Source organism: Microtus oregoni, unplaced genomic scaffold, assembly GCF_018167655.1.
Source record: "Microtus oregoni isolate MIOR12 unplaced genomic scaffold, Mior012 000006F_ref0000085, whole genome shotgun sequence".
NCBI lineage: Eukaryota > Metazoa > Chordata > Mammalia > Rodentia > Cricetidae > Microtus > Microtus oregoni.
Genome location: NW_024543065.1, coordinates 2,859,167 through 2,886,857, shown reverse-complemented (window position 1 = coordinate 2,886,857; position 27,691 = coordinate 2,859,167). Strand labels below are relative to the sequence as shown.

Sequence of the window (27,691 nt, the reverse complement as noted above, 5' to 3'; positions counted from 1 at the left end):
ACCTTTAGGCAAGTTTAGCAGTCCTCTCTCTGCGGGTTCTCTGTGTCCATTTTATGCAACAGTCCAGGCAAGAGCAGTTTCTTGCCCAAATGGCTATCAAACTCCATAAGGATCCTCTTCGATGCCCATCTTCCTCTCGAAGTAGATTGGTGCTGCCAGGAGCAGACGTGTCTCATTGTCATGAAAAGTCCTAAGTTATTAAAATATTTTAAATGCCATATTCTGTAGCCTTTGAGAGATATGAAGAACGCCTATCTGAAATATATCTCTATATATCTAGAAAATCTAAGTAACATGACTACAAACTTGACTATTATGATTATCCATCAACAACCTATATTTCCTAATTATACATTACATTTTAAAAATGAACTACACAATCACACCTTATTCAAGATCAAAAATACATATACATATAACAAAATTGACCTTAAAATCCATACCAATGCAAATTATTCATACCTATATCATATCCCCCTTTAAATGTAAAAGAACATTTATAAACAATATTTTGGGAACATGGGCGCAGTTTTTTCTCTCCAAACTGCTTCCTGCTGAATGGGGGTGCTGTTAATCAGATCATTTAGGGTGTAACCTGTGTGCCAGGTTTATCTCAGTTGGCAGTTGAGTGAAGTAATTTTTTGAGGGTGGTCACAGGAAGTTTTCGGGAGGTCGTGGTCTATCATACCATATCGGGATAGATGCAATCCATAGGGTCTGGTCCTCTGTGAAAACAAAAGAAGACCCTTTCCAAAGCATCATATCCTTAGGCCCAAATTCTGAAGTCATACCCTCATGATATCCGTTTTGGTTCCACTTGGCAGCCCATAGAATGAAATGTCTCTCTGTACTTAGCTCCTTCACAGTCAAAAATTTTAAAGAAAACACAATGTACATAATCCAGACTCTCTGTGAATTTTCCATTTTTACGTGGCTTATTTTTCTTTATTTCTTTTAATCTCTTAACTATCTGTACTCTGTCTCTTTAAAGACTTTACCTTTTTTTTTTTAAACCATTAACTTTATTTTCTATATTCTTTTTCTTCTCTCTCTCAAGCCTATGTACATTCATCCAACAGTGTGGTCTTTTATGTCTGAATCTGTTTTATTGTGAATCTGTAACATTTTTTTTACTATCCAGGAGCATTTTTTAAAATGTTAAGCAGTTCTTAAAAACTTAAGTTGTGCCATGTACAGGTAATACGGTACCATCTGTGTCCTGCCCAGTTGAAACCTTAACTGCGCTGTTTTTATGGTAATTACGGTAGTTCCTGCCTGAGACCAGCACAGTTCAGCATGGCAGAGCTGAGCCAAGCGGCTCCTGCCTCAGAGCCATTTGATGCCCCTGAGCCACACACAGTTCCAGGCACACAGCAGTCCACATTGCCATCAAGCAAGCCGTAGAGCTTTACTCCAAATGCTCCATTCAAAAGCTCTGTCTCCCACAGGAGCCAGACAGAGATGGCAATGGCGGCACAGCCCAGAAAGCCGGCATTTTAAAACAGCCAGTTTTTTCCTGCTACTGAGTCAGGACAATTTTTTTGCGGCACGCAACCCAGAAACAGCAAAAAGCTGTCTTAAATTCTCTCTCTCTCCTTTTTAAGCCCTCTCAGGTTTTACGTGGAGTTCATTAGCATGTTGGGTGCCACTCTGTTGAAGTATGGAGCGGCGGGCTGTGTCCTGCCACCCGGCTAGCTTTACCCGAAATAATTACACGGAAACTGTATTCTTTTAAACACTGCCTGACCCATTAGTTTCAGTTTCTTATTGGCTAGCTTTTACATATTGATCTAACCCATTTCTATTAATCTGTGTAGCCCACGAGCTGGCTTACCAGGAATGATCTTAACCTGCGTCTGTCTGGAGTGGGAGAATCATGGCGACTCCCCGACTCAGCTTCTTTCTCCCAGCATTCCGTTCTGTTTACTCCGCCTACCTAAGGGCTGGCCTATCAAATGGGTCTAGGCAGTTTCTTTATTAATAAGAAATCACTCCCACATCACTACACAGTTGGTTAAAACCAGAACAAGCACCTTCTAGAATCCCATTCTGTTATATACTAGGAGTAGCAGAGTGGCCTGGGAGATAGCTCCATCCATAAAGCTCTTGGAGAACTGTGGCCCTACATGAAGCCAAGTGTATTCTTATCCATATGGAAACCCAGTTCTGCGTAATGCAGAGACAGGCAGGTCTTCAGAGCTCGACAGTCACCCAGCCTAACCGGCTGCTACATCCTGGGTTCAGTGAGAGGACTTAGAGACAATATAATGAGTTACAGCAGAAGACAACCAATGTCAACCACTGAGCTCCACATACACCTGGACACATGGACACACAGACAACACACACATACATACACACAGCTACTAAGTGCTTATGAGTAAAGAAAAAGACATCCTGTCCTGCATGTCTTTTATAGAGAATTTAATATTACTTCTGAGTATATTATGAAAACACTTCACACCCCTTCCCAACTTCCCATCCTAAGATCAAGACTTTTTAGGAATGTCCTTTATAAAACCTACAGAAAGGCCTTAAAGTATTCGGTTTCAAAGGTTGCATGGGAAGTCTAGGATCTTGGACTGACAAGAAGATTCAGCCCTTGATGTTCAAGCCTGATGACCTTAGTGTGACCCCCGAACTCATGGTAAAAAGCAGAGAAATGACCCCCTGAAAGTTGCTTTCTCACCTCCTCATGAACACATCCCCACATACATATACACACGAGAATAATAAGGTCAATTAAAATATTTTAAAGGAACGTCTAGGACCTTAATTCACTGTCAACACAAATATAATTGCATGATTATATATTAATAATTGTAAGTTGTAACCCCAAATTATCTGATATTTATGGATAGTTTTCTGTGGGCAAATTACTTTAATATATAAAGCCTTATTTATTCTCCTGTCAATGTGGTAGGTTCTGATAATTATTCTAGACCTCAATTGAAGCCAGAGGCACTGAAGTCCCTGAGTGCAGAAGGGCTTCTTAGCTTGTGGGCCACAGCTGAATGGCAAAACCTTACAAAAAAACTTTCAAGGTCATCCTCTACACCTCATACAACAATATCCTTCCCTGTTCCCTGTTGTTGAGACGTGCTATTCTGTATTCATTTGTATGTGTGTGTGCACATGTGCACGCATATGCATGCACTTGCACATGTTGGTGCAAACTGACATTGGATATCTTCCCTCGGTTATTCTTCACCTTGTTGCCTGAGGCAGGATTTCTCACTGAGTCTGGAGTTTACTAATTCCACTAGAGAACAAGCCACAGGGATGTTTCTATCTGTACTTCCCCTGTCGTGGGATTATAGTGCAATGCTCCCAGCTTCTTTTGTATGGATGCTTAGGAGGAAACTCAGGTCCTCATGTTTGCTCAATAAACACTTTAGGGACTGAGTCATCTCCTCGGGGGATTTTTGCTAAGTAGCCACCATGTGTTCAGGTAAAGTTTTTAGTGCTTAACACTATCAGCAGATAGGACTAACGAAGCTTTTTGCTTTACATGACCTCTTAGAAAAATTTTCTCCACCATGTTTATTCCTTTACATTACAGCAATCATTAAAAGTCAGGTCTCCAAAATGTCAGCACTATTCTTTTTATCATTGCCAAGTTAGCATACATACATTTGTTTGTTGGTTTGTTATTCATTTATTTGCCTCTGTGAGTACTTGTCCATGTGTGGGTGGATGTGGACTCCAGAAGAGGGCATTAGATCCTGCAGAGCTGGGATCACAACCACTTTCAGGTCAGAAGGGTTGTCGCATGGGTGCTAGCATCCAAACTCTTGATTTCCCAGCAATCGCACTGAACTGCTGAGCCATCTCCCTGTCCCTCTTAATATTCATGTAAAAAATCATTTATGTAATTGAATAGATTTAGACACCTGAGCAGGAAATGTCTCTTTAAAAAAAATGAGGAAAAAACATGGTCTCTTAATTGAGAATTGCCAAACATGGATAACTTGTTTTGAAAGAATTCTAGCATAACTCAAAACTCCTAACCAAAAAGAAAAAACCATTTGGGGCATAACTCAGTTTTTCTTGAGTGACTCATAATTTCTCCCAATCTTTGAGTGGCTCCGAGTCTTTTAAACAGCTGTTGTTAACTGGAACCTCAAAACAAACTTGGTGAAGAATTAAGATTTCTGGTTGTTAAAATTTCCACTCACTGAGCTGAGAGAGGCTAGTGGGGCCACCTGAGAGTCTGAGAATAATCTGCAGCAGCGGGTTCTTACTTCAGGTCTTCGGGAATGACTAACTGAAGAACACAATGGATGAGTTTCATCTCCCACTAATAGCTGGATCTGTACGAAACACCCACGGCATGGGATTAATAATAAGATGTGTCACCACAGTCTTGTGACAATGATTCTTTTAGAATAGTTTTGAACCCTCTATTGAGCGTCTCTCAACACCTTAAATCCCCTTTCAAGATCATTTGAAATGTCTTAAATGGAGACTATTAATAAATGAATACCTGTACCTCTTTAAGTAATGATTAAGAAGTTCCAGTAACTGTCTATCAATCGTATTAATGGCATAGACAATGAGAAAGAATAACTCAAAAGTGACTTAAGGACAATGTAAGTTATATAAGAGAAATGAAATCTTGGGATGGAATGTTAAAATTCTTCAACTCTACTGCTAACATTAGGGATAAAATTTCCGACAGGACTGAGACGGACATGCAAAGCATCAACACAATAACACGTTGTTGAAAAAGCTGTAAAAACCAAGGAACAGTAAACTGTTTTACTATAGAAAACGTGGGCCAAGTGGGAGGATTCAGTGAGCTTATCTCACAATGCTAAACAGTCGCCATCTAATCGGTGTGGGATTCAGTGTCATAGCCCTATCTACGTCCTTCTCAATAACACTTTTGCTTTCATTTTTATATTAGGAATTTTTATATTAGGTTAATTAGGAATCACTTCTGCCAACAAAAGGATTTTATTCCTTCACTGTTCTATTACAGTATCCAAATCAATACTTTCCACATAGTAGAGACCTGACAAATATTTATTTTAAACAAATTGTTTAAAATGCTGATTTAAAGAATTTGTTGCTATGAATGGCATATTCTGTTTTTACTAAGATGGTGCCTACATAATGACAATACAGTGCCCTGTTACAAGTTTTCCAAAGATGAGATCATACTATGTTTTCTCTGTCTTTCATTGTTTTAACAAAATAACTTGAACTGAGTACTTCAAAAAGAAAGGGCATTTATTTATCTCCATTTTAGAGGCTTGAGATCATGAACAGCATTTGCTCAGATCTAGTGAGGGTCCCTTATCTTGTGGCAAATAATACAAACTGTCCTAGCAGGGATGTATGATGTGTGCAAGAGGGGTAGGTCCTGCAGTAGAGCAAGAATAGAGGCTAGGAGAGGCCAGTCTTATCTATACTAACCTTCTCTCCACAACTCACTGGAGTCCCATGAAGACCCCCTGAGTGCTTGGGATGTAGGTAGAGTGTTCTCCTCAAATACATGAAGTCCTGTGGAAGTGACGGTAGAGGACAGAAGATCAGAAATTTAAAACCATCCTGGATACACAGAAAGTTTGGGGCCAGTGTGGGCTACTAAAAGGATCCATCCTAATGCTTTGCAAGGGTAGTGTCTTCAGTGACCTAACACTCTTCTAATAAGACCTGTCCCTTAAAGGTCTCATTACCGAAAATTGCTACACTTGGACCAAGCATCCAACATATTAACTCTTGGAGTGTATGCCATATCCAAGCCCTATCCAATCATATAAAACCATATTCACACCATAGCAAGTGTCTTCATGGGGAAATCAGTATCTAGTGGCATAGGGGCTTTATTAGATATACTCCATTCTGCCTTCAAATCATTTGTATATTTTATAAAACCCAATGTTTAGAATACACTGCAGAAGCCAGTCATGGTGGTGCATACCTACAATCTTAGCACTTGGGAGACTAAGGCCCGAAATTCTTGAGTTTAAGACCAGAGAGGGCTACACAATGTGTTCCAGACCAGCCTGGACTCAGTAGGTAAACACTACCTCTAAAAAAAAAAAAAATAAGAAAGAAATTTATAAAGAATGTGTCTTGGTAAAAGGAAAATGTCTGGGATTTTAAAGGACATAAACAGTTAAGAATGCAATTGAAAGTCTTATTATTCAAACTTTTAATTTTTATAGCACCATTGCCCCAAAGGGTAAAAGGATGATATTTTTGTTACATGGAGAACCTTTTCTAATTTTGCTTCACCCAGTACATATTTACCTTACTGTATGCTAGAAAAGTCGGTTTACTGATGTTAAATTTACAAAGACACATAATGATAGCAATTTCTTGGATCTAAAGAAAGATCATAAATAGTGGTGTATGTATGCAACAAACGCAAGGAAAGTCATGACACAGCTAGTGTGTGGATTAGGTTGAAACTCAGGATTAATGAGTGTGTATCTGCACACATGTATGTGCACCATAAGCATGCCTCGTCTTCACACAGGCCAGAAGAAGGCACTGGACCCCACTGGAACCCGAGTTACAGAGTTGTGAGCTGCCATGTCAGTGCTAGGAACCAGACCCTGGTCCTCTCCAAGAGCAGGATGTGCTCTTAACCCCTGAGCCATCTCTCCAACCCCTGAGTCAAAACTCTGCAAAAGTTCTTACAGGGCTGGAGAGGTGGCTCAGTGGTTAAGAGTGCTAGCTACTTATCTAGAGGATCCCTTCTGTCCTCTATGGGGAACCAGACACACACATGGTGCACAGATATGCATGAAGGCCCAAGAGCCATAGACATAAAAATAAAGATATCTTTCCTTGACCTGTGAGGCTCCGGACAAATGTGTGTTCTCTAAAGGTCTTCAGATGGTTCAGACAGCAGTCTGTTACTGCAACCATTTAGCATCTTAGTGCTACGCAGAGAGATACAGCAGCTTTTCACTTCTTCAGACCCAATGCCTCCTTCTTATCATGCACATTTTGTAATGTATCCTTTGCTACCTTTTAAGGAAATCGGCAGCCTACTCACTCACCTGAATTCAAAGAAAATCAGCATAAAACTTTATCTGCACTATAAAGCAAGAATACGGGGGAAAATGGCTTAATATGTAAGTGCTTGAGCAAAGCCATGGTGAAGGATGCATGGTTGCTCCCACACACAGCATCCCTGGGAGTGTGGAAGCCCTTACACAAAACAATGTGTGTCCCATGATGGAAACCCAGTTACAGATCCCAGTGGTCTTGCCAGGGCCATTCCCGGAACTGCAGAGCAAGGCTGAGAAAAGTCCTACCCCGCCACTCCCTGCTCTTCTACCTCACGACCCCCTGCTAATGCTACCATCTTAATCTGCACAGCGGTTGCATTCCTGGAAAAGGAGTGTGTTATGTTGAAGGAAACATAACCTCCCGCTTATGTATAAACCAGAGGCTCACAGTCAGGCATCCTTCCACCAAATTCCATTCTGACCCTCTCCATCATTTTGACAACCAAAAATGCTCCCCAACACTCCGCAAATGCCTCCCTGGGAGTTGTGCCTCCTACACGGAACTCATAAATCCCAACAGCGCTCAGGCTTCTTTGTATCTTAAACTATGCATTGCTGCCTAATGTGTGATGAAGCCGCTTTGCCATTTTCATTTATCATTGATAGCTTTTGAGTTTAAAGTATCTTTAAGCAGTTGCTAAAATTATTGCGATATTATGTTTCATTATCATTATTATAGAAGCTTTATTGTTATGGCATCATTCAGTTTCTCTTTCGACTTAAAGTTGGTAAAGAGAAAGTATTGAACTTCGCTGTACTTTCGACCTTCGCTCCCTGTTGTGTGAGGCCTCTGACACTTTGAAGAACAGATCAGAATGGCCTCCAAGTAGCCCAGGCCTCAGTCTTCACTCTCCAGCCCTGTGAAACCTGTCAGCCCCATGAGGTCATCAAGAAGGCAGACCGCCACTTGTCACAACTGAAAGGGTGTCTCTGGGGTACTGAACAGCTGGGTGGGAGTTGCTTTTAGGGCCCGCCATTTGGATAGACTGATTTGATTTCAACTCATTTGGAAAAAAAAATCTGCTTAACATGTATGTGTGAATCAAATTTTGTCACATACAGCTCATTGGAGCAGTGATTTGACTTCTACCTCCTAATTCCATCAGAAAACGGATCACTAAAATAGATAACAGGGTTCGGCATGTTGGCACATACCTTAATTCCCGAAGTTGGGGGAGAGAGGCAGGTGGATCTCTCTGAGTTTAAGGCCAGCCTTGTCTAGATGGTAAGTTCTTAGCTGGCTAGAGCTATACAGTGAGACCTTGAGATAGATAGATAGATAGATAGATAGATAGATAGATAGATAGATAATAGATAGATAGATGATAGATCGATGGATGGATGGATAGATAGATAGATAGATAGATAGATAGATAGATAGATGATAGATAGATATAGATAGATAGATAGATAGATAGATAGATAGATAGATAGATAGATGTGTGTGTGTGTGTGTGTGTGTGTGTGTGTGTGTGTGTGTGTGTGTGTATTCAGTAATGATGGTGCATGCCTTTAATCCCAGCACTCAGGAGGAAGATGAAGAGAAATTTCTGTGAGTTCAAGGCTGCCCTGGTCAATATAGTGACCAACCAGATCTACACAATGAGACTCTGTCTCCAAAAAGAATAATATATGCATATACCTATGTGTGTGTGTGTACATACATACACATATATGCACATATTACTGTTTATACATATATTACTCTTATATGTTTAGTTCATATGTTTATATGAATATATGAACTAAATACAGAAAAATATCATAACTAATGGGACCAGGTATATTGTGTACCTGTAATCCAAGTACTTGAGAGGCTGGAGACAGGATTAGGTGTTTTAAGACATCCTTGACAACTTAATGACTTTGAGGATAGCCTGAGCTACTTGAAACTGTCTCTAAAAAAGACAAGAAAACTAACAGGGCTTAATTTACAAAAATAAAAATACATAAACCCTTGTCCCAATTCCAGATAAAAACTGATGTTTTTATTAAAAAAAATCTTTCTACTACATCAACAAAAACAATTTCATCTAATAAATTGGGAAGTGATTAATAAGCTCCCTCCTCTCACTCTTGCTATCTACAGCACACTCACACATACATCCCAGACATCATCTTACCCCTATTCCTAGAGAATGATGGGTTCCTATCAAAGAGAGACCAAGTGAATCATCATATTTTAAATAATGGAGACTCATGAGTCTCATGTCCACATATTCGTGGGTCGTTTGTGCTACATCCTCCCTCACTCATAGCAATGAAAGTAGGGGTTTCGGGGAGAGCCCATTCTCCCATATTCCCATGGGGGGGGCAGGAAACACTCTGAACTTCCTGTGTACTCAAGGGCTTCAATCCTCCACAGAGTAGGGATTCAGTGGGTATTTGTAAATGAATCCCTTTCCACATAGCTGAGAATAGTCCATTCACACCTCAAGAGTTTCCATTGCACTCCTGAGAGCTGCCAACGACTATTAGAGGTTCCTGGTAACCATCCCTGGTTGGGATATTACTTAAAATTGTAAAAATATAAATGTCGAGACAATGCATAAAAAGCATATTTCCCAGAGGGAAAGGAAAGGAAAGGGTGAACGTGATCACGGGCCGTGGGAACATCAGGTGGTGTCTTTCAGCTGTAATTTGAGATCCAAGCTTCGAAATGGTTAAGGTGGAGGCCATGTCCATCCTGTGAGAGTTTTATTTGGAGAGGCCTATTTGCCCGAGCCGGCCCTCCTCTCCCCAGCAGCTGCTCTGCCCTCTACACGCAGCAAATATGTTTGTCTTGTCCAAAGCTGCAGGCACTCGCCAATGTCTGTGCCTCTCTTCGGGAAACAACATAATAATCAAATCACATTAAGCCCAGTGTCCGTAAGACATGTGTTTTCAATTTTAAAACCCACAAGTGATTTATTATTTATTTCCTAATATTACATTTGTGCATTTAGTGAAATAGGAAAGGCTCCATGCATAGAGTCACTTCCAAGTTTTGCCGTGGAGTTATTGCTCCGGCTGTTTTCTAGCTATTTCGGTGGCTGTCTTTCACAATTAGCATTACAGGGCCCCTCACACTGACATTCCCGCTCAATGATGCCTGTTTCGGTCTTCAACCTTTGACTCTTTGTTGATTTTTAAACACTCAGGCTCAAGTTATGTTGGCATTTTCCTTATTGTTCTTGTTTTCAATGCTTTTATAGAGCAACATATGAGATTTACCCTCTTAATTTCTTGTGTACATAACAGCTCTCACTGTAAGCGCAATATTGAACAGCAAGTCTCTAGAATTTTTTTGTCTTTATGTAGCAGAACTCCCAGGCTACTGCACAGTGGTTTCCCATTTCCACTGTCTCATCACTACCCCACCCACCCTCAACAACTACTGTTCCATGTTTTTGCTTGTACATTTCATTATCTTCCCACACTTTTTATTATTTTTATTTATTCTTCTCTCATATATTACAACCCAAGGGAAGAAATTTGAACTCCTTTGAGTCCTGATGTATCTCTGTGCCCAGAGAAAATAGGATCCTGGGCTACACTGCTACATGCACGCAACTCCTTGCCCGCATCCTATGAAGTATGGGATATAATGAACACAGTCTTACCTTAGGGTCGGGATGACCCACATTCAAATCCCTGCTCTGCTACTTACCTGCTCTGAAGCCTGGAATAAATGACTTGCCTTTTCCAAAGCCATCTATAAAATGCAATTACTTGTGCCAGCTTTGCAATCTTCTTTGATAAAGTATAAACTATTCTCCAAGTGCTCAGGGTTTCTGAGCTCCATCATCTCCGGCCCCGAGTACATTCATGTTGTGCTCAGATCCGTGCAATAGGAAGCTGATTGTACCTGCCCTCAATCAATACATCTGTTGTGCCTTTTGTGTTAGGTCTATTTCTCATGCTGGTAGGTAGACCCAGAAGCAGTCACAGAAAAATGAGTGTTTCTTCTCTATGATTAAGTTCTGCATGAGGACATAGTTTCATGATATGATCATGCTAATATCATGATAGGACTTTATTCCTTACCAATGAATGAGTTTTTAAAGATAGAATTCCCATCCAGGCTACTACTCATGGGTAAAGAAAGTCCAGTGTTGATCTACAATCATCCTAAGTTGAATCAGAATATCCACCAGATTCAGAAAAGAAGGTTTGAGTTCTTCTGCCCAAGGATTTACCTCTGTCATTTGTTATATTAGGAAGATGAGATTTATTTAGTTTCCACAATTAATTCAATCTACATTGAAGCCAGCAAATGTGTGTTATGCTAGTTAGAAAGAAATTAGATCTCAATAAATAATCATCTGATGCCTTCATTCCTTCTCTTTCTAATTTCTTCCACATGCATTTATGTGTGCATTCATGCATGCGTGCATGCGTGTGTGTGTGTGTGTGTGTGTGTGTGTGTGTGTGTGCGGTGTTGATGTGCTCATGACAAAGCACATACGTAGAGGTCAGAGAACAACTTGTGACAGTCAAGTTGTCTCCTTTCAACGTCTGGGTTTCAGGGATTGAACTCGGGTTTTTAGACTTGGCAAGAAGTGCTTTTATCCCCTGAGTCATCTCAATTACGGTTTGTAAATTTTTATAGGGTTTGTTGTTGTTTGCTGGTGATGGTGGTGGCAGCAGCGGCAGCGCTGTGTGCATGGAATAAAGACTTTTTAAACCAAGCTCCACCGTAAGCAAGAGATAGTCCTGTCTACCAGGTCTCTCAAAGGGCTTGAACCTTGGCCTACTAAGCTAAGCTAAGTCACTGCAATACTAACTGGGGAATAGGAGGACTCACAGAGATAACTGAATATATCTGACCAGAGGGACAGGAGGCAAGACTTGAAGTGACCTGATCAAAGGTGGATGATAGTTGAGGCAGTGTTCAAGCAGAAAAATATGGAGAACAGCCCCAGCAGAACCAAGAGCAGGAGGCCTGCTTGCCTTCAGGGGACTGTAGTTGTAGTGCGGACAGCCAACAGCGCCAAAGTAAGTACTAGCAACTAAATAAAGTAGACATTAGGGAGCCATTGGAGGATTTGGCGCAGGGGGCTGACATGGTAGGAGTTGTGTTAAGAAATAAATCTGTCAGTGGTAGGTGAGAGGGATTGGAGAAGATGAGTAGAGGCAGGGGGTCGGTTGAGTATTCTGGGATGGGAGCATGAAGTTACAGGCAGGGTGAAGGCGTAGGCACAGAGGCGCCTTTCGACACGTGTTTGGAATTTTTGCAGTGAAACTTAGAGTCCAGACGCATATCCGCAGATAAAACCCCATGCTTGTTTAAAAATACATGAGAATGAGAGAGTTAATGCAGCAATGTTTAGCCTCGGGAGATGCAGAATACACTGAAAGTTTGGTCACCCCAATTTACTCTCCACAAACCACCGCCCTCAAAACTCTCTGGATTTGCTAAACATCTCAAACTCAGAAGCAGAGAGTTCTGGAAAACCACACTGAACCTGGCGTAGATTTCTTCCTTGGGACGCGGAGGAAATCTGATCTGCTTCCTATAAATTCATTTCGCTTTCATTCAAACTGAGATTTTTTTTTTTTGAAAAAACCCTTCCTGTTGCCCAGAGTAGTCTTAAGAGCTTACGTTTGAAGACATTTTCCCTCCTTAGAGAAAAGGAACCAATAACTGTCCAGCCATTCCTGACCTCGGAAGTTGGAGACACAGACTCTGCTGGTTATAATGGATTTTTATGGTAGGCCAAAATCATAGGTTAAAAACAGTACTGTCTTATGCGGCTGAGGAAGATCTAGCAGCAACCCTCTTCAGCGCTCTTCTGCCACTAGCACGGCAGGTGTGGATGCTGTCAAACAAAGAGGAAGTCCCACAGCCCTGTGACTCAGATCAGCCATCACTGTCAGGGACACAAAAGAAGACGAGCAACCGAACAAGAGCTAAATGTTAAAAAGTTAGATCCAGAGAAACATTTTACCCTGTCTAATGGAGGACTGTGCTCTCCCCCCTCCTCCTCCTCCCACTCCGTGGCTGTGAAACAAAGCTCCTCTTCAGTGACAGCCATCAAGACGTCGTGAGTGGATCTTGTACACAGAAGAGATAATGTCACGGGGCTTGAAAATGTTCTATTCAAGATCTGAGTTGGGGAAACTTAAAAATAGCATCTTAGATCATTTGAACTCGAATCTCTCTCTTTCTAACTTCAAATTCTAAAGTGATGGTGTGTCTTATTTGGGCTCAGCGTTCTATTTCATTTCTCCTTTCTGTCCCCCATGTGTGTTGGTCTTCATTATTGTCGCTGCTGATGTTTTCTTTAATGTGTCTTCACCTCTTTGCTCTTTAATATCCACAGACTCGTCTCCTTACTTTCCTGTTAAAATCTGAGCTCTTGGTGTGAATAAATTTAGTTTGTATTTTATCGACATAAAATTGTCCAAGATCTCAAACGCCCCTGGCAAGGATTTTGTCCCAAGAATATGTCGGCTTATGTGAGAAAAGTCTCTACATTTGATCTTACAGGCCAAATGATATATCTGCTTGTCATTTCTCTCTAGCTACCATTTTCTGACTCTCAAAAGAAGTACAGCAAAAAAATACACAAATCTAGTCATTTGTAACCCTTGATGTCTCGGGGGGGGGGGGCAGAGATGTCGTATTTTATTTTTAAAGGTTTATTACCAGCTTATTTTTTATAAATGACTAGAAACTGTAATGTCCAGAGATGTTAAACTCTGGAAGGTGAGTTTTGGATGTGCTAATCCTTGCAGTAGAAACCAAATCGTGAGGTTGACTTAAAGCACATGAAAACGGGGAAAGATGTTTACTAATTTGCAATGAGGAAATGTCTCAGTTTGAGATGACATCTTTAGTTCCTCACCAAAGAGGAGTCTGCAATATAAGTTCTGGAAAACCTTTAGATTTTTTCTTTTTCTTTCTTTCTTTCTTTCTTTTTTTTCTTTTTTTTTTTTTTTGACAGGGTTTCTCTGTGTGTAGCTTTGACTGTCCTGGAACTCACTTTGTAGACCAGGCTGCCCTAGAACTCACAAGGTTCTGTCTGCCTCTGGCCCCTATTTCTACCTCCCAAGTGCTGGGATTAAAAGTGTGCCACCACCACATGGCCCCTTTATATTTTTTGAATGTAGCCTATTTTAAAAACAAAAAACTCTTTCTACAAGGCAACTGCATCTTAGCATCTTAACCTAGACAATTTTAATCTTCAGACCTTGTGTGTTCTTTCAAGAAAATTGCCATCCTGGACACTCCACTGGTCCTCCAGCTTCGCAGGGACCCTGGATCTGAACCGTAGTGCATGTAACAAGAGAGAGAGAGAGCTTCAGTGTAGACCTGCTCCTTTTGTTCAGTGCATGAAATGTCAAAGAAACCAATCCATCGTGTCTATGTTAAAGTTGCATTTTGAAAACTGGAAATTGAGCTTACACTGCGCCGGATGCAGTAGAAAAGTGACCACCTTGTGTCCACACCTACAACTTGCAGGATATTGTGACAACTCAAAGAAAACTAACAGGAATCTGGTCTCCAGTGCTGGGTAAGACAGGAAAAACAGACTTCTGAATAAGAGTGAGCTTTGGACCACATGAGCTCAAGTGTTTTGAGGGAGCTCCTTTGGACAATAGCCTTTAGTAGACCACAAGTGAGACGGTCTCTTAAAGGCTATTGGCTGAAGGAGCTGAAGGGGCTCCCCAGCACCGCCCCCTTTTTAGACCACGCCCAAGTGGGCTGATCTCTTAAAGGCTATTGGCCAAAGGAGTTCCCACCGCACAAGTGAGCATGGGACAGGGGTCAGTCAAGGCAAAGGTCAGGGGAGGGAAACACAGGGACTGGCCATTCTGTTTTGAAGTTCATTGGGAAAGTTATTTCAAAATTGAACATTCTTTTTATCATCTTCTCTTTTAAAATTGGCTTATTGGAATGGTTAGACGGCTCAGAGTAAAGGAACTTGTGATCAAGCCTGACTACCTGAGTTCAGATCCCAGAACACATAAGTTAGAAGGAGTCTCCAAGTTGTCCCTTAACTTCACATGTGTGTGTGTGTGTGCGTGTGTGAGTGTGTGTGCGTGTGTGTAAAATGAATAAATATAATAAATTTGCTTATTATTAAAGAGGGCATTGGTGGAAATAGAAACATAAGTTTAGCAAATGTTTCCAAATTAAATCAACCATTAACATTATTTTTACTCATTTGTAATTTTGTGAGTATTAATGGAATATACTGTGATATATTCTAACACATGCACACAGTGGAATGAATTTAGTTGGCATTAGCCTATTATCTATTTTATAGAGGTCTAGAAAGGAGACGTTCAAAGGATCACAACATAAAGAAATGACAAAGCGGGGGAATGCTAGCACGTGCTTGACGTAGAACCTAAGAGGTACAGAGTTTGATCACATGGTTGCTGGCCCTGGATGTAATCAGCCATCTACATCCATAACTGTATATGGCACAGGACAGAGTAAAAATCCCATAAGAGAAGAATAAGGAAGGCTATGAATGGCCACTAATTCAACAAGGAGCTTCATGGTAACAGTTATTGCAATAACGGAAGATGGCATTTTAGCTCATTATTGAGGAGGCTCAGTCTGTTAAATGAGCAAAAGTCTTGAAACTAGGTTCAGGTAGTTGGATGTTCACACCTGCCTGTGTCCAACTTAGCTCGCTTAAGTTCTCTTTGTCCTCAGAATCACCTGAGAATCTGCACCAGCTGTTAACTAGCCAGCTTCTAGACATAGTTGATGGAGAGCTTGTCCAGGGAGCCAGGCATACAGCAGACTCCTCTAACATGGGAGCGCTCAGAGCGTTGATGGGTATACAAGTCTAAGTTCTCTCCTCCTACCACGCTGGCCAGTCCCCACACAGAGAAGCTGCCATGAAGAGGTACTCAGAAATGAAGAAGACGTTCTCAAGTGTTTGCAATTAAGCCAATCCCAACTTGTGAAATTGTCAAATTACCCTACTGGTAGAGCCAATACAAATTCCATAATCCTAAAATTAGCACGAAAGTCATGCAAAAATGTGTTAATACATTCATCCTTGTAGTAGTCATAAAGGACCAAGTGAACAGAAGATAAATTCCACACTTGGGGCCAATGCTTACACAGATTAGGCAACGGAATATTCCAGAACTGCTTAGTATGACTATTCCAACCGAGAAGACAAGGACCACGGCACAATAACATTCAAACAAAAATGCAGAGGGACAACTGTGCACACCACTAAATAACTATTCCTATCACAGAAACTTCCTAAGCAGGCCTAGGATTTCATTACTAGGAACACTGTTATGATTTCCCAGATTTTTCTAAGCTGAATTTAGCAGCACTGCATAAGACTTGGCTACATTTAAATTGCACATACCCCACTGTCCATAACGCACATAACCCCACTCCTAATTAACAAAATAAATGCTAGCTGTTAACTCAGAGCCCTTTTGGAAACGAAGATGTCAGAACATATTCAACAGTTGAATAAGAACATTTCAGTGGCGTTGTACTTCCAAAAGCAGCTTCTAGTGCAAAAATGGTGATTTCTTTTCAAGCAGTTTTTTTAAATGAATATTTTTCCCCAACTATGCTTTCAGCTTTTATGGCTTGGTTTTTCATTATCTCACATAACACGGGAATGGAGGTTCCTAAACTGATAAGTAATAAAGATAGATTTCAATCAATTTATTTTTATGCAATTATTGATGCTCTCTTCCTCTGTAGAGAGCTACTCTGGGAATTTTCTTCCACTTGGCACAATGTGTGCCCTCCAGAGCATTAATGCAGGGTTGTTGCTTCACATCTGTAATCTCAACATAGCTTCAAGTCAACCTGGACTACTGTGTGAGACTCTGCCTCAAAAGAAAGGGAGAGAGGGAGGGAGGGAGGGAGGGAGGGAGGGAGGGAGGGAGGGAGGAAGGAAGGGAGGGAGGGAAGGAGGGAGGGAGGAAAGAGTGAAAAGGGTTGTCCATCTTGACATTGTTTCAGATTTCTCTCTTCCTGTTTTCTCTCCTCTCAAGGAGGTGTGTGTGTGCGCGCGTGTGTACGTGTGTGAGTATGTGTACATGTGTGTGCATGTGTGTGCGTGCATGTATGCGAGTGTGTGTTGCGTGCATGTGTGAGTGTGTGTGCAAATGTGTGCATGTGTGCACGTGTGTGTGTATGCTCCACAAGCACACAAACCCAACTCTGTCCTTTAAACTTTTTCTTATTAAATTTAAAAACAAATTAAACTTAATTTTATAATTAAAACATAATTATTTCTTCAGTTCATGATGGACCATCCTGCAATCATCTGACGTGTATTTCTTTGGAATTGTTGGGTTTTTTTAAATCCTGGTAATAGGTGAATGTGACACAAAATTCACAATATTAACCATGTTGACTGTACAGTTAGGCCTTACTAAGTTCATTCAGACTGATGGACAGCAATGCCTAGAATATTTACATCCTGCATCACTGCATGGTTTATCTTATATCCTCTTTAAACAGCAGGGTTTATCTTTAAGAATAAGAATTATTAAGCATTTCTCATGCTGGAGGGAGAAGCTGTATGATGAGAGAGGAGAGGTTCCCAGCATCCTAAGGCTTAGGAAAGTGACCATCTCATTTTTAGAAGAAAGATAAATACCTATATTCCTTAATCTCTCAAGTAGCTTTTTTTTCTACCTTGTATCACAAAAACAAGGCCAGAGCAAAGTTGATATTTGTAATTTTTCAGAAACATTTTTAAAAACTCCTCCAGCCTTTATTTTGTAAATAGAGCAAGTATCTGTGAATCTTTTATTTTCCCGCCTACTGTTGTCCCCTCTCCTTTGTCCTCCACATGGTCCCCCACGTCTACTTTCATACTATATATTTTATAATCTCTCTTCCAATATGGGAGAATCGTGCAATATTTGTCTTTCTGGATCTGATTTATCTTGCTAAATATGATGATCTCGTTTCACCCATTTTTCTACAAATGACATAATATCTTGTTTTTTACAGCTAGCTAAAACTCCAATGCACGTGTGTGTGTGTGTGTGTGTGTGTGTGTGTGTGTGTACTATTTTAAACTTCTGGTTGTAAAATAATTTTAAATATGTAAAAAGTCATCAAGAATAGAACAGACCAGACATTCTTTTTGCAATATTTGCTTTACTGTTGCATTTTTTTATTGAGGAATTGTACAAATACTTTTATCCAACTACTACAACATGTATCTCTCAAAGAACAAGGAAATCCTCTTACAGACTTCCACTATCAAATTCAAGAAATTCACAAATACAGTGTTACCCACACATACACAAGCACTCAAACTCAGAATTTCCATATTCAAATGTCACGTTATCTTAGTAATGTCATTTATGGGCACTTTTTTCCCCTGCTCCAGGCACCGTTTCAGAACCACACATTGTACGTAGTTCAGTATCACCAGTGTGATATAATAATATATAATAATATAATGATAATACTGTGACATAATACATAACCCTGTCATTAATGTTCTGTGGCACTGAGATTTGCCCTGGACTTGTCCGATGCTTCCTGTGTGTTGAAGTCACTTGCAGCAGGAGTGTGACATCCCGCGGTTGTGTCTTAGTGACCTTTGTAAGAAAGTGCAAGGCGCCAGTTTCTCCTGCGAATAGTGTTGAATACTTAGTAAAGAAGGCTTGTCTTTTACATTCAGCCACAAAAAAACTGTCCATTTTACATTTTCTCTGCCCAATTAATAGGCAGAACCAAACTGTGGCATTATGCAATTACCTGATGCATTTTAAATTTTCTTTAATCACTGTAATATCCATTAAGGATTCTGGCCCAATTCAGTTATTACCGTGATGGCTGCAAAATGGCAATTTCCCCACCCTATTATTTCTCCTGCATTTATTGGTTGGCATGCTCTGCAAAGAGCTTTTCCCTATCTTAATCACTGTCTGCTTCACCGTAAGTTCATTGATTTTTTTTTTCCAGTTGGAGATTTAAAATTTATTCTTCCATCATTTATTTTGAAGCTCAAATTTTTCCCTTTTGCAAGTGTGTGCATGTGCCTGTGTGTGTGTGTGCACGTGTGTGTATGCATACACGAGTGTGCCCACAAGTGTGCGTGCATGTGCTGGTGTGTGTGTGTGTGGACATGTGCCTGTATATGTGAGTGTTCCCGCAAGTGTGCACATGTGTCTGTGTGTGTGCACGCTCACGTGCCTGTGTATGCGTGTGTGCCTTGTGCACATGTATGTGAAAGTGTGTGTATATGAGTGTGCCCACAAGTGTGCACATGTGCCCGGGTGTGCACGTGTGTGCTGTGTGTGTGTGTGTGTGTGTGTGTGTGTGTGTGTGTTGTGTGAGGTTATAACACATCTGATGAAGTTGGCTTTCTCCTTCCACCATGCAGGTCATGGAGATCCAGCTCAGGTCATCACACTTGGCAGTCAGCACCCCTGAGCCATCCCACCAACCCATCTTCCTTCATTTTTCAAACAATCCCATCGTATTTCAAGTTCTCATCTTCCAGTGCCATTTGTCACTGTTCATATGGGCATTTTCTGTCCCATCCCAACAACTGGTCCTTCCCCCTGGGAGCTAGATGCACCTATTGCTAAACGTTGTTGTGAGTGCACACAGTGAAACATGTGTTTTCTAAGTGTGCAGTTCAGAGTCCGTGTTCCTGCCTGTGCCATTAACAGCATTTGCTACTCTGTGTCTCACAGCGTATTTCTCCAGAAGGCTCCCAGGGAATGATTTATCCTGCTTTCCGTCTGCTCTTCTTCACCTCCCATAACGCTCCTCTTCTCTGTACCTCTCTGAAGATGAAGTGCAATCGCTCCACACTTCAAGCTTGGGTCGTTTTTCATCAGTGTTTTTACTCCCCGGGCAGCCTCATCCTGTCGTCTCTAACCGGTCTTCTCCCTCAAGCTCTGGACTTTACATCCTCTTGCTTTGACTCGGAATCTTCACTGTGGTCTCTAACAGACATGCTAATTCACTACATAAAAACTGGTCCACGGCAACCCTGGTCCACTACAGCCTTCCTGTCTCAAGCAACGGCAGGCCATTCTCCCAGGCATTCAGGCAAAAGCTTGGATATAACTTAAATATCTTCGAAGGTCTACCACCATTTCTGTGCCCTCCTCTACCACCACTACATCTCAGCAGCCATGGCTCCTGAGTGGACTCTTTCAGTAACCTCTTGAGACATCTTTGCAGGCCGTCTTCCGTTCCAAGACTTCATCCTTCACTCTACCTGTCCTCTCCTCTTCACACATGCTGATCCTTTTTTCCCTTGCACATCCCAGGATCCTAGGCTTGTTCCCACTCCTGATAGTTGTTTGGTCTGGTTTCTATATCAGGAAGCAACATCCCAAAGTATTAACTCAGCTAATTCCCTCAGCACTTCTAATTTGGGTCAAATTGTGCCTTCTCATAGGTCAGTGCTGACTGCTCCCGACACCCTCTCTCTGCTCACAACCCCGTGTTCTCTGCCTCACCACCCCCACCTACCACCCCCCCCCGTTACATTTATCTTTGCACTTTATTATTCATTTTACTTCAATGTTACACATTGTCAGTCTCCCTCTGCCACGTCCATTCTAAGAGGGCAGAAATCTTGCTTTTTGCTCAATGAACAAAATGTCTAAAGCAATAAAAAAAATGTATTCGAGTTTCTTTGTTTATTTGTTTGTGTTTGTATTTGTGTTTGTTTAATGAATGAGTGAGCAGCTTCACCTTACGTTTTTCTTTACCAAGCACTTGGAATGGAGAAGCTCCCTGCAGAATGGAGTCCGCAGATAGCATTGTTGGTAACGATAGAGCCCAACCACCACCTCGGCAATTCTCTGCGTATCTCCACGTGCACATGTGTGCCTCTTACTATGGGTGAAATCTAGCATTGTAAATAGAAGCGATTTTAATCAGGCACTGTTTTCAGAGCAGAGCGGGTCTTGATGGCCCTGAATTATGTCTTTCCATGCTTCATACAGCCCAGTAATAAGTTACAGATGTTGGTCATTCGCTGCTCCGTGTTTCTCCTGGCTTTCTTTTTTCTCATTAGTGGTAATCCTGAGTTCTATAGGAGGATGGGAGAAGATCTGGCAGAAAAACAAATTACTTTATACGTCCGCTGCATATTTTCCTATTAGACTCCTAGGTTGACTCGACGTCTAAACTTTATCAGAGATATCTCTTGTATGACTCCAGCGTTTCAACCAAGATAAGATGAGACATCTTGACAGACATTCAGAAATGGTACCTGCCACATTTCTGTCACCACGGTGTCGGCGTCAGATTTTGAGGGGTACACATGGCATGAGTGTGAAAGTGTCTCTACTGACAGCTACCAGAGCAAGAGAGCACACAGAAAGTGGGTGTCCTCTTGGCATTTACGCAGCATCGCTAGTTAGTTTTACAATGTTGCTTCGTTACTTTGACAGTGATATTGCTAAGACAACAGGAAGTATTTTTCTCACAGTTTTCCAATATCTGAGGACGATCATAAGATGAGAAATTAACCAACCAAAAAGTGAAGTTTTTAATTCATACAGCTCATGGTATCCAAAATTGTATAAGAAAAGTATATGTAAAATATGTAAAAAACACAAAGCCACTTGTGGTAACCCAGGACTCTAGAACCTCAGCAGAAAGATCTTGATGTTGAGGTCCATCCCGGGCTACATATAAGACCTTGTCAGAGGAAGAGAGAGCAAGAGGGACAAGGGAGAGAAAAGACAGGAAGCTCCTATTTATTTGTTTGCTCCATTTATTAGAGAAGTTTCAAAAATCAAGTTAATAGATCATATTCAACTCAATTTAGCCCTTAAGGTGTCTTTTGAATGACTCTCCTTTATAACATATTATACTTTACTCAGAGAAAATGAGGCCTCCCTTAAACTCATAAAATTCTCCATATGGTTTCTTTCCACAGATACAACACACTCAGGGGAAATCGGCACCAAGAAGAAGGTGAAAAGACTGTTAAGCTTCCAAAGATACTTCCATGCGTCTAGGCTTCTCCGTGGGATTATACCGCAGGCCCCCCTCCACCTGCTGGATGAAGACTACCTTGGACAAGCAAGGGTAAGCCAGTTACCCCCCACAGGCAGTGGTCAGGGACCTGTGACCCAGTTGACAGCACCTGGGTCTGAGCCCTACTCTGCCTCTAAGGAACTGTGTGACTCTGGGCTGAGTATTTAACAAATCTGGACTTACTTTCTCAACCACAAAATGAAGGCAATAGAACCACAGACCTCACAGAGGAAATTAAAGATTTTCTAGATAGAGCATGCTGTCGTGGTAGCTGTGGGGTATAGGTGGGGTGCTGGTGATTAAACACAGGACTCATGCAAGCTAAGAACATGCCCCACCACTGAGCTACACCCCCAATCCTGTGGTAAAGCATGTCTTCATGCATAATATCCTCATGCCAAATGCACATTAGCTACTTTCACTTTTATAAATGTGCAGAACATATTTTTACAGTGCTAAAAAAAGTAAAGTCTCAGCTTGTAAGATTGCTACTTAGGGCGCTAACTAAATTTTTAAATCTATTAAATTGTCTTATACGATGGCAACTGAAATTACGTCTAGTAATTACCAACTCTTCGCTCCACATTAGGGTCTTCTGGCAGCTTATTAGCCTATTGTTGTTTTTTTTAATTCATTCAAAAACTTGTAATAATGAATTATTTTCACTTTACATCAATCTGATAAGGTAGAATTCAATGTGAGATGATTTAAAAACAATTTTCAAGTTGTATCTAGACTAAGTTGCCAAAGGAATTTCAATTCCAAAGGTAAGCTGTCACCATCAAACAGATGTCAAAAGTAGTATTTTATAGCATATATGGTAAGTATTATCTCCATACAACAATACATTACTATATATATGCCACTAAAAATGAACAATAAATGGTGCCAGAGGAACTAACCCCCAATATCCTGTCTATAAAAAGATAAAAGTTAGTTAGACCTTACAGCAACCTGGGTGAAACTGAATGAGTCACTGGTTGTTTAATTAGTTGGTGATTGGTTGTTTAGTTGGTTATTAGTTGGTGATTGGTTGGTTAGTTGGTTATTAGTTGGTGGGTGGTTAGTTAGTTGGTTATTAGTTGGTGGGTGGTTGGTTAGTTGGTTATTAGTTGGTGGTTGGTTGGTTAGTTGATTGATAGTTGGTGGGTTGGTTGGTTGGTTGATGTTCATGTGTGGTTAGTGGTTGGTAGATGATTGGTTGGTAGGTAATGGCTAGTGGGTAGTTAACAAGGTGATGGATAGTTGGCTGATTTATTGAAAGGAGATCAATAATAAGTTCTAACACTGCAGTGTTGGTGACAGAGCATTCATGACGGGTTCCCTCCTCAAGGAGTCACATGTTTAAAAGGTGATATTGAGCCGGGCGGTGGTGGCCCACACCTTTAATCCCAGCACTCGGGAGGCAGAGGCAGGCGGATCTCTGTGAGTTCGAGGCCAGCCTGGTCTACAAGAGCTAGTTCCAGGGCAGGAACCAAAAAGCTACGGAGAAACCCTGTCTCGAAAATCAAAAATAAAATAAAATAAAATAAAATGTGATATTGAGATATATAAAAGAATAATAAACCAGAAGTTTGGCTGTCAGAGACATGGTGTGGATCTGCATTTCATGATGTACGATGTGGGTAAAAGTTCACTATAAACAGATGCTCTTTATTTCTTTAATAAACCATGAGGGCCAAGAATGCTGTATAAAATCCTGGATTTCTCACAGGACACAGACCCAGTCAGGGGCAGAAAGAATCATGAGTTAGTCCTTGCATTAGTAACTGTGCCTTCAAACAGGGGTGGTGAAGTTTTGGGAACAATAGCACAGAAAGAAGCAACCACTGGAAGTTTTATGTCACGTTTAATTCGAGATATGGTTCATTTTCTAATAGAAAAAAAAGTCTGTGTTACATGGTAGGTCTTTAAAGTATGTGGTATGTTCAGTCGCTCTTCAGTCTCCTACGCAGTAGTTAATTTTACATGCAGTCCACATTGAGACAATCCATGTGCTCAGCACTGGTTTTCACTTCATCTTTAAACCGTTTTATTGTAAGAACTGGGACTCTAACTCAGTAGATAAGTACTTGCCTGACATGCACAAGATCCTGGGGTTAGTTCCAAACACCACAAATACCAACAGCAAGAGGAAAAAAAGAAAAAAAATGTTGCAAAACTTCTCCCCAGTGCATCCTGCACACCTCCACCCATGCTCCCTCTGAATAAGCACTGTGGCAGGCACTTAAGGTATGTAGCACTGCCTCTCTCTGCCCCACAAACAAACCATCTGTTCTAGATGATATTGGCCACATCTTTCAGAGGAGGGTTGGAGAAAATGAGGGTGTAACCAAGGTGCAACAGTCAGGAAGAAAAGAGGCCGACATTAAACCAGGTAACTAAACCTGAGAGCCTGCCCCTTGAGCCGTCACTAGGGAGTGGAGTAGAACCTGGTTTACCCCAAATCTGCTGTACAGAGAGTAGTGTGCTACTGCTCCCACCTTTCTAAGTGTTTAAATTGCTGTGTCTAGACATAAATATTTGAATCTCAATGTGCTTCTTTTGGGCATTGTTTGTATCTGTTTGCCTTTTCAGCACATGCTCTCCAAAGTTGGAACGTGGGACTTTGACATTTTCCTGTTTGATCGCTTGACAAATGGTAAGGATTCTCACTAAAATACACACCATAGAGTGGATTCATTTCATGAGAAACAAATTGTATCTTTAGACAAGTTACTTTTTCTGTATTTTCCCACTCTCATAAATCCAGTCGGTCAAGACAGACCAGGGAGGGGAGAATTAATTCAGATGAAGAATGAGGCCTGAATTTGACCTTAGCATGTTGGGACAGTTTCCTTCTGACCTGTGATCCCAGAAGAATTAGGAAACCGCTGATTGCATTCCTTCCTCGCAGATAGTGTGGTCGTGTCCAAACGGAGCAAACTCATTGCTCCTCAAGGGAAAGTGAAGGCACAAAAGCACACCTGACTAGTCCTGACCCTTCGGGCAAGGTGTTCACACAGCTTCTTAAAGAGCGGAGTCCGCCCATTGAAGACATTGCTCAAAAAAGTCTGGCATGGTTGGAAGGAAGCAAATGCTTTGGGGAGAATGTAAAAGCTTAGGCTGCAGTTAAAAATTAAGCACTCCCGTTGAAAAAGAAGCACTCTTCTTCACATGTCTTTGTGTCTATAAAAGCTTTGCCTCGCAAAATAATAAAATATATTTTCCTCTACCTGTTAAACAAATGTAAAAAGCTTAGGTCAGTGAAATGCATCACTTAATGTTGATGTTGGTCTGATCCATTGTCATTCATATTTGAGCATTCAGTTATTGCCCATGGTTTTCTCAACCCTGACTTGGCAAGCAATGTGCTGAAAGAGAGATGTCGTATAATGTAGATGTAAATCCGTGCCGTGAATTTCTACTCTACAGAAAGCTAACTAAAATAGATACGGCAAGATCCTGGCGTCCCTAATGTTTCATTGGGCTTGTTTAGATCAGCTCGAAATGGGTACTGATAAACAAAATTAACTGTGAGTCAAAGAACTTCTGAAGTGGTGTTTGAAAGAAAGTATAATCATGGCTGTTAGGGAAATGAGAAACGAAGCCATCAAAGAGGCTGTTCATCTCAGTTCATTAGCAGGTCGCGGACCTACCACATCAGTTCCAAAGGAAACCGCAAAGAGCCACACACACGTGCAGTAAGGCACACTGAAATGGTTTTATAAGCCGCTGAGTGACAGCTGCAGTTAAGTCTATGAAGAGCATCAGTGGTGATGTTATCTCTAGCTTGGAGAGTTCTAAAATAGCTCCAAGACAATGAAATTGTGGAGACACCTTGATCAGGTACCCGAAGAGGACATTCTTTGGCAATACTCAGATTGCACTGAAGACGCTTGGGCAGCTCCTTGGCCCATTGCTAAGACCTGAATCCCTAGAGTAAAATTCTAGCTTTAACTCTGCAGCCCTTCTCGCTTGAATTGTGAAATGTCACAAAGTCAATCTTCTCTTTAAAAAGTGTTATAGGAAGAATGGGCTACTATTGTTGAGCAGTGTATTAATTTAAATAATCCTGTAATGTAAAAGTCAATTGGAAAGCAGCCATGCATTTTTAAAATTACATATACACACATACAAACACATACACACAAGCACCCTCAATACTTCAGTAGACAAATGTCTTCATTTAATATTTTCTTTTCCACTGGTGTAAGAAGATAGGAACTAATTTTATTTGTACAACAGTGAGAAACCTAGAAAGATCATGCTATATGTAATTTCAAATCCAAAGTGGGGAATTATTCTATCAGAGAAACCTTATTTCAGGTCATTTACATCTTATTTTCAATCTTGCTAGCTCATTTTTTAAAATAATGATAAAGCCAGTGTCTATTCCTCTCCAGGGAACAGTCTGGTAACACTGTTATGTCACCTCTTCAACACCCATGGACTCATCCACCATTTCAAGCTGGATATGGTGACCTTACACAGGTTTTTGGGTAAGTCTTTTTTTTCATGTTCCTACACAACCACAGGAATAAGGACAATACATAACTCTTTGATTACAAGTGTCGAGAAATCTGAGCTAAACAAGGACAACAACAACAGACACGATAAGGGAGAAAGCCCATGAGGCCTCACCCCTACACCAAGAACAACAAGCAACTAAGAAACGCTGAGATGGGGCAGGGGGGACATAGTGTTCCCCAGGGAAGAGCACACCAACTGGTTAGTCAACACCAAAATGTCAGTCCTGAAAACATACATACGAGTAACATTTACAGTCTGAGCAGGTTGTATTTGTGCGTATAGGAATATGTATGCATATACATATGTATGTATATATGTAATAACAATTAATGAAAAAGAGGCTATGAATTTGAAAGAAGTGCGGAGAAGTATTTGAGAGGGCTTGGAGGGTGGAAGGGGAAGGGGGAAATGATGTATAATATATTATAATCTCAAACAATAACAAATAATTTTAAATAAATTGTTAAGAACCACATCATGATAGAAAAAGATCTCAGATTAACCTTAAAAGATTTGATCTTAGTTTCTAAATATGGCTTATCTGTCCTAAGCCATTGACAAATCGTTAGCTTAGGATATATAACAAAAAGCACCAAGATATGTAAGTGTCTAAATGATTCTGATATGCTCTCATACTCACAAAATTCCAACGAGCTATGCATCAAGTAACTCTAGTCACAACACGAGTTGCTGGAAATCTTTAAAATGAATGATAATTACTATTCCCATCCCACCCACTATGGGGGGGGGACACTTTAAATAAATTATCTCTAACTATTTGAAGAAAACCGCAAGTTGGACATTATTCTCACCATTTGGTCCAGTTACAGAGAACAAACACGAGGTTTCATCAGTTTCCCAAGGCTACTGACTAGTGAGTAACCTACCTCAGTCCGCACGCAGGTCTAAGCCTGCCATCTTTATACACAGGGCTGCATCATTCTTTCTCTGAAAGCAGCCCCAGTTCCTCCTTGGTTCTGTGTGATTTATCTGTCCATGAATTATCCAGGGTAGATTCCCTAATCGCCAGATGGCTTGCCTCTGCCACTTAGCCCATTTCTGATTCTTTAGCTTGCCTTGTGATTGTAGTTCATGGATTTGAAAGTTGACTCGGTGCCAGCAGGAGGAAGATTAAAAGTGACAGCAACCACCAGGTTTACATGTTGTTTACATCTTCTGGGACCTCTTT

The 27,691-nt window shown here is 40.9% G+C and overlaps 1 protein-coding gene across 2 annotated transcripts in view; it reads left to right on the top strand.

The window, feature by feature from the left end:
* Pde7b (phosphodiesterase 7B) overlaps nucleotides 1-27,691 on the top strand; it is a 319,693-nt gene that overhangs the window by 257,109 nt on the left and 34,893 nt on the right. For both annotated transcript variants that reach the window (XM_041653888.1, XM_041653887.1), the window contains 3 exons: nucleotides 21,890-22,041; nucleotides 24,568-24,631; nucleotides 26,376-26,471. In XM_041653888.1, coding sequence (XP_041509822.1) covers nucleotides 21,890-22,041; nucleotides 24,568-24,631; nucleotides 26,376-26,471 — 312 coding nt within the window. The remainder of the gene's footprint in view (nucleotides 1-21,889; nucleotides 22,042-24,567; nucleotides 24,632-26,375; nucleotides 26,472-27,691) is intronic.